The 8,145-nt window shown below is 46.6% G+C and overlaps 1 protein-coding gene across 1 annotated transcript in view; it reads left to right on the top strand.

Moving 5' to 3' along the window:
• Positions 1–3,804, top strand: part of LOC140539292 (15-hydroxyprostaglandin dehydrogenase [NAD(+)]) — an 8,917-nt gene extending 5,113 nt beyond the window's left edge. Inside the window, exons 4-8 of the mRNA XM_072661975.1 lie at positions 1,463–1,569; positions 2,087–2,183; positions 2,405–2,481; positions 3,166–3,329; positions 3,478–3,804. Coding sequence (XP_072518076.1) covers positions 1,463–1,569; positions 2,087–2,183; positions 2,405–2,481; positions 3,166–3,329; positions 3,478–3,616 — 584 coding nt within the window. The 3' untranslated portion in view covers positions 3,617–3,804. The remainder of the gene's footprint in view (positions 1–1,462; positions 1,570–2,086; positions 2,184–2,404; positions 2,482–3,165; positions 3,330–3,477) is intronic.
• The last annotated feature ends 4,341 nt before the right edge of the window (positions 3,805–8,145 follow it).

The following is an 8,145-nucleotide window of genomic DNA, read 5'->3' as shown; positions in this document are numbered from 1 at the left end:
GTCATACTGCTGTAAAGAGGAGAAGTGAGCGTTACATCACTTCCTCCTGCGGAGAACCGCCTCGGCTCGGAGGAGCTGCAGAATGCTGGGGTTTACTTTTACATGAAGTCAACTAAACTTAGCTTAATAATGATAATAATAATAATGATAATAATAATAATAATAATAATAATAATAATAATAATAATGATAATAATAATAATAATAATAATGATAATAATAATAATAATAATAATAATAATAATAATGATAATAATAATAATAATAATAATAATAATAATGATAATAATGATAATAATAATAATAATAATGATAATAATAATAATAATGATAATAATAATAATAATGATAATAATAATAATAATAATCATCAGTGTTCAGATCATCTGGCAGTGGTTTTAGTATATAAATATATATTTTCAGAACAGGGCGCTTTGTCCCAGGCTCAGAGAGGAAAGCCTGTAAGGACAGGACATATGGGATGTAAGGGTGTGGGTAATGTGACTGCGGGTGCTTTAGTGGACTCTGGGAGAACAGTTGCTCCCAGCTACCCTGGCAGTGGAGGTCCAGCACCTGACCACTGCACCACCAGCAAGCACAGGCAGTGGGTGGAGTTTCACCCCTTAAAACAATGGAGACAAAAAAGGAGACGCAGAGCTGGAGAACTCAGACTGAGGACAGTTAGCACTAAAACAACTGAAATATAAATACATGCATCACACACACACACACACACACACTCACACACACACACACACACACACACACTCACACACATTCACACACACACATACACACACACACACACACTCACACACTCACACTCTTTCTCTCTCTCTCTCTCTCTCTCACACACACACACACACACACTCACACACACTCACACACACACTCACACTCTTTCTCTCTCTCTCTCTCTCTCTCACACACACACACACACTCACTCACACACACTCACTCACACACACACACACTCTCTCTCTCTCTCTCTCTCTCTCTCTCTCTCTCTCTCTCTCTCCGTACCGTACGGGATTGGAGTTCCCCTGGGGTAACAGGGCCTCGCTGCTGTCGCCCTCTGCTGGTAGGCAGCGGCAGACACTGACCCCTTACCTGATCTTTACGATCTGCTGAGTTTAACCAGGTGAGAGTTTATAGTCATTGATTTTCAGCTCAGTTTGAAATCAGTCCATAGTCCACAAGCTCAGTCCAGAGTTCAGACTCAGCTGAAGAACGTTAATGATCGAGAGACTGTCTGCAGACCTGCAGCTGGGTCAGGCTGGAGTGCGGGGGTCACACTGCCGAGGTGAACGTGTCTATAACAGGGTGATATTCATGGTGTTCCACAGGGCTCTGTATGAGGCCCACTTTCATTCTCCCTTAGTCACACAACTGGATGCGAGGTCAAATTTGGGTCCTAACGCACGTCTGCTGTTCTCTTTCTCTTTCTCTCTTTTCTTTACAGATGTTTTCCAGAAAATCGTCACAAAGTTCGGCCGGATCGATATTTTCTGCAACAATGCCGGAATCGTCAATGAAAAGAACTGGGAGAAAACCGTGTCTATAAACTTAGTAAGACACGATTACTTCTACAATATAACACAACCTTCCGCGTTTAGCCCCGCCCCTTCAGCCTACTGCAGTTTAGCCCCACCCATTCAGCCTGCAGCAGTTTAGCCCCACCTATTCAGCATACAGCAGCTTAACTCCACCCATTCAGCCTACAGCATCTTAACCCCACCCACTCAGTCTACAGCAGTTTAACCCCACCCATTCAGCCTACAGCATCTTAACCCCACCCACTCAGTCTACAGCAGTTTAACCCCACCCATTCAGCCTACAGCATCTTAACCCCACCCACTCAGTCTACAGCAGTTTAACCCCACCCATTCAGCCTACAGCATCTTAACCCCACCCACTCAGTCTACAGCAGTTTAACCCCACCCATTCAGCCTACAGCATCTTAACCCCACCCACTCAGTCTACAGCAGCTTAGCCCCACCTATTCAGCCTACAGCAGTTTAGCTCCACCCATTCAGGAGTTTAGTGTGTGTTTAAAGCTGTTGTTGTTGTTGTTGTTGTTGTTTAGAGTGGGGTGGTCAGGGGGACGTATCTGGCGTTGGAGCACATGAAGAAGGAGAATGGAGGACAGGGTGGAGTCATCGTTAACGTTGCATCACTAGCAGGTACAGACACGGAGAGGCGGAGTCATACAGGAGTCCCAGAACAGAGACCCTGAAACTCACCTGTCCCTCGAACCTCTACTGTCTGGATCTGTTTGATCATGACTTTCATCTCAAAGATTTAATGAAACACCTCGTCGGGCGGTCCTTCCTCCTGTACAGCTGGCAGCCTGCCTCAGGTGAACACTGCACTGCTGACTGTAACTCTGCGCTCTGCTCTGCAGGTCTGGGTCCGCTGCCCTCCGCTCCAATCTACACCGCCACCAAGTATGGAGTGGTGGGCTTCAGCCGAGCTTTAGCTGTACGTCCTCCTCCCTACAGCTCTCACACTACACCAGTTTTGTCCCTCTGAGTATTTGAGTATTTGAGTATTTGAGTATTTGTAGGATCTGAAATTTCACCTTTTCTCCTCCTTCTCTGGTTTAGTCCTAAGTGCAGGTTCTCCGGCTCCCTCCTCAGGTTCAGCTCTGCTCTTCTGCTCTGATTTGTGTAAAGAACAAAGGCGTGTGTGAAGTGGGCTGTGTCTCAGAAGTCCTTCATTAGTTTAATAAACATTACGCTGGACAGCCGTGTTTCTTTAGGTCAGACTGAGTCCAGCAGGCACTGTGTTCTCTGTGGCGAACCTCATGGCTCTGTTCTAGGACTGCTATTATTCTTCATGTATTTGCTGCCACTGTATCAATTGATCAGTGATCAGAACCAACCCCCCCCCCCCCTTCTCTTTTTATTCAGCAAGGTATATATCATTATTTGAGAAATATATATTATAGAATGAGAGTAATTCACGGTCAGGTGTTGAGGTCAGGTGTTGCGGTCAGGTGTTGAGGTCAGGTGTTATGGTCAGGTGTTATGGTCAGGTGTTGACTTCAGTTCATTATCAGAGGTGTGAGAACCTCTATAGAAGCACTGCAACAGAATCCAGGAGAGCCCAGAAACAGGTGGACTGCATCTCACCTGGGCTCCATGTGTGTTTGTGTGTTTTCAGATGGCCTCAGAGTTGGCGAGTTATGGGGTCCGGATTAATACCCTCTGCCCCACCTTCGTACGGACCGCCCTGATCGACACCTTCCACTCAGAGGAGAAAACTGGACAGTTTTTCAACCTGAAGTCGGTGACGGAGTCTCTACTGGACAAATTTCCCCTGATTGAGTGAGTTTACTCTCTGACCCGCTGTTGTACACCTTAAAGACCCCCCTCCACATCACCACTGTTCTAGAGTGTTCTATATTCCATTATTATTATTATTACTATTATTATTAATAAAGGTGTGTGTGTGTGTGTGTGTGTGTGTGAGCAGGGTGGAACAGGTGGCGAAAGGGTTCCTGCTGTTGGTGAAGGATGACAGTCTGAATGGAGCGGTTCTCTCTGTGCAGAACAGTGGAGCCAGTTTCGTCTCGTTTCCCAAAGAAATCCAAAAAACTCCGGTCTCTCTCTAAACCCCCCCAATCCCCCTCTAACCCCCCTCTAAACCCCCCTCTAAACCCCTCCCCCTATAACCACCCCCTCTAAACCCCTCCTCTAACCCCCCTCGCTCTCTAAACCCCCCAATCCCCCTCTAACCCCCCTCTCTAAACCCCCCTCTATAACCCCTCCCCCTATAACCACCCCCTCTAAACCCCTCCTCTAACCCCCTCTCTCTAAACCCCCCCATAACCCCCCATAACCCCCCTCTCTAAACCCCCCTCTATAACCCCTCCCCCTATAACCACCCCAATCCCCCTCTAACCCCCTCTCTCTAAACCCCCCATAACCCCCATAACCCCCTCTCTAAACCCCCCTCTATAACCCCTCCCCCTATAACCACCCCCTCTAAACCCCTCCTCTAACCCCCTCGCTCTCTAAACCCCCCAATCCCCCTCTAACCCCCCACTATAACCCCTCCCCCTATAACCACCCCAACCCCTCCCTCTCTAAACCCCCCTCTCTAACCCCCCCTCGAACCCCCCTCTCTAAACCCCCCTCTACCCCAACCCCTCCCTCTCTAAACCCCCCTCTAAACCCCCCTCTCTAACCCCCCCTCGAACCCCCCTCTCTAAACCCCCCTCTACCCCAACCCCTCCCTCTCTAAATCCCCCTCTAAACCCCCCTCTCTAACCCCCCCTCGAACCCCCCTCTAAACCCCCCTCTCTAACCCCCCCTCTACCCCCAACCCCTCACTCTCTAAACCTCCCTCTCTAAACCTCCCTAACCCCCCTCCCTCTAAACCCCCCCTCTCTCACTCCACCCCCTTACACCCCCCCCAAACTGTATTAAATTCTTTACCTAATCTGAGCGCTCTGATCTGTGACTCACTGTGGCAACGTGTGAGTGTGTGTGTGTGTGTGTGAGTGTGTGAGTGTGTGTGTGTGTGTGTGTGTGTGTGTGTGTGAGTGTGTGTGTGTGTGTGTGTGTGTGTGTGTGTGAGAGAGTGTGTGAGTGTGTGTGTGTGTGACAGATGGACAAGTTTAGACAGGGAAAGAATAGAGTGAACCAAAAAACACATCCATTACACCCCAAACACACTCACACACACACACACACTCTCACACACACACATACACATACACACACTCCTACACTCACACACTCACACTCACACACACACACACACACACTCACACTCACACTCACACTCTCACACACACACACACACACACACACACACACACATATACACACACTCCTACACTCACACACACACACACACACACACACATACACACACTCTCACACACACACACACACACACACACACACACACACACACACACATATACACACACTCCTACACTCACACACACACACACACACACACACACATACACACACTCTCACATACACACACACACACACACACACACACACACACACACACACACACACACACACACACACAGCAGTGTTCCCTCTGTGGGCAGAACCTCTGAAGCTCAGTGGACCTGACACTGAGGAGTGTTAGAGGAGTACTGGTTTTCAGGACAGACTGAGGACTCCAGGTCCAGCTGGCTGCCTGCTCACTTTTTCCAGCTGTGGGGTGAAGAGTACACACACAGCGCCCCCGTGTGGCCAGCTAGTGGAGCAGCAGCTCTCAGCATGAGGCCGCCGGCTCACCAGCGTTTGTCCGCAGGGTTGGGCAGAGGTCCAGGAACACAACAGTGACCAGTAGCTACTACTGTTCTACTGCACTCAGACGGGTTCTCCTGAAGGGTTCTAATAAGAACATGTACAAACAGATCATTCTCTCCAGCTCTGCTCTGCTCTCAGCGTACAACAGTCCGGTTCCACTGGGTTCTCCTGATAACACTGATGTCAGATCAGTAACCCCAACCCGCTGATCCCACGACCTAACCTAAGGCTCTGTCTGTACGGTTCTGTATGCAGGAACCCAGATTGATACAGAACAGTCTGACAGTTTTCACATTGAATATCCAGAAAACAGCAGAACCGTGCTCGTGGTTTCTTCCTTCTATACTCCCTTATGTTCTAGGTAAAGTTAACAAGGTGTTTCCACAGCGTACTAAGTCATTAATCTGTGTAACGGAACGTGGTGTTCTTTGGCAGGTTTTACTAGTTTTTGACTAAATTACACAGAAATTCCCAAAAGGTTCAGGAGTGAGTGCAAAGTACCCTGTTAAAAGTATAAGATCCTTAAGGAACATTTGGAGGAACCTCTTAAGGTGCTTTGAGGAACATTCTTTTTAAAACATGTTCTTTAAGGTTCCTCAAAACACCTTAAGAGGTTCCTCCACAGTTTTCCTCCAAAGGTTCCCGCAGGATAGCCTCACGTTCGGGAGTCATTCACACTCTACAACAGGGACTATGACATCTAGAACTGGGCTGTCAAATATGCACCCCGTGGACCAGAACCGGCCTGTTAAGGTTCTAATTGGGCTCAATAAGTACAAGAATCCATGTTCTCAATGATGACTATTTAATTAATGAGCTGCTAATTAAAACCCACTCTCCCCAAACCTGACCCTGACCTACAGCAGGACCTGAGACAGCTAACCCCCACAGCACAACCAATCAGAATCTCTACTTCAGCTGGAGGCGGGACCAATCAGAATCTCTACTTTAGCTGGAGGCGGGACCAATCAGAATCTCTACTTTAGCTGGAGGCGGGACAACAGAGTCAAACCAGACCACTGTCTCTGGTCAAACTCACAGGCAAAACCAATCAGAATCTTTATTTCAGAGAGGGGCGGGGCCACAGGGAGTCTAACCAGTGTTTTACTGTGAAATACAGGAGAACCTTGATTCTTCAGCAGAACCTCGGCCCATCAGCTACACGGTTAAAACATGAACCCACATCAGAGCTGGTGACCTCAACCCTGTCAAAAATATACGGACAGTGTTCTAACCCAGTTTTTATTTATTTAATTTATAATACTACTACTACTAATAATAATAACAATAACACACAGTTGAAAGAAATCAGGACCGCTCAGTGTACACAGTGTAACAAACAAAGTCAGCAATAAATAAATGGGTCCAGCCTCCCTAACAGTCTGACCCTGATCTAGAACCTCCGAGAGAGTTCTACCATCACTGCACAATTACCACAATTATTACACATCATATTCCAGCTGAGTTCAGGGAGGCAGAGTGACAGATGTTTTATACGTGTGTGTGTGTGTAGTAAGTGTGTGTATCATGGGTGTCTGTGTAGTGTGTGTGTGTAGTAAGTGTGTGTATTATATGTGTGTGTGTATGTGTGTAGTAAATGTGTTTATTATGTGTGTGTAGTAAAGGTGTGTAGTAAGTGTGTGTATTATGTGTGTGTGTGTGTGTGTATGTAGTAAATGTGTGTATTATGTGTATGCGTAGTAAGTTTGTGTATTATGTGTGTGTTTGTGTGTAGTAAGTGTGTATATTGTGTGTGTGTGTAATAAGTGTAAGTATTAAGTGTGTGTGTGTGTGTGTGTTATGGTGTGTATTGTGTGTAGTAAGGGTGTGTATTGTTTGTGGGTATGTAGTAAGTGTGTGTGTGTGTGTAGTAGGTGTGAGTATTAAGTGTGTGTGTGTAGTAAGAGTGTGTATTATGTGTGTGTGTAGTAAGGGTGTGTATTGTGTGTGTGTGTGTGTGTGTGTAGTAGGTGTGAGTATTAAGTGTGTGTGTGTAGTAAGTGTGTGTATTATGTGTGTGTATGTGTAGTAAGTGTGTGTATTATATGTAGTAAGTGTGTGCATTATGTGTGCGTGTGTGTGTAGTAAGTGTGTGTATTATGTGTGTGTAGTAAGTGTGTGTATTATGTGTGTGTGTGTAGTAAGTGTGTGTGTAGTAAGTGTGTGTATTATGTGTGTGTGTGTAGTAAGTGTGTGTGTATTATGTGTGTGTGACCGCAGTGTAAAGGGACAGGCTTTAGAAGAATAGCTCCAGTCTGGAATGGAGAGCTGGGCAGTGGAAGTATCATTTTGCTCAAACTGCTGCCAGTAAAACCAGTAAAACCATTAAAACCAGTAAAACAGCCGTTTGTTCTGCTCTGATGTGAGATCTTTTATGAATGACCGAAAGCTGGCCGCTCTGGCCGGTCCTCCACTGTACGCTGCTGAGCAGCTTGTTTTTAATGGGATTATAATGACATTTACGGCCTGCAGGGATTGATGTGAGCTGGGTTTATGAGGTGTGAGTGAAGGGGTGGGGTTATGGAGGCTGCAGGAATGTTAATTGGTGGACTTTGTGGGCAGTGTTTTTGTTCTGCTCTCAGACACTGCAGTGTGTGTGTGTGTGTATGTGTGTGTGTGTGTGTGTGTGTGTGTGTGTGTGTGTGAGACCATTGCACGCAAGCAGTCTTAAATAAATGGCCTAGAAATACACACTGCTGTACAAATGTTCAGATTCACTGTTCAGAAGTTCAGAACCTCAAGAACACTGTGCCAACTGTTAAGCATGGTGGTGGGAGTATCATCTACACTACACATGTGGAAGGTCCAATGAAGAAGGAGGAGAACCTCGATTCTTCAGCAGAACCTCGGTCCATCAGCT

This window comes from Salminus brasiliensis, chromosome 18, assembly GCF_030463535.1.
Source record: "Salminus brasiliensis chromosome 18, fSalBra1.hap2, whole genome shotgun sequence".
Classification (NCBI taxonomy): domain Eukaryota; kingdom Metazoa; phylum Chordata; class Actinopteri; order Characiformes; family Bryconidae; genus Salminus; species Salminus brasiliensis.
Note: the sequence above shows the minus strand (reverse complement) of the source record. Positions and strands in the feature narration are given on the sequence as shown.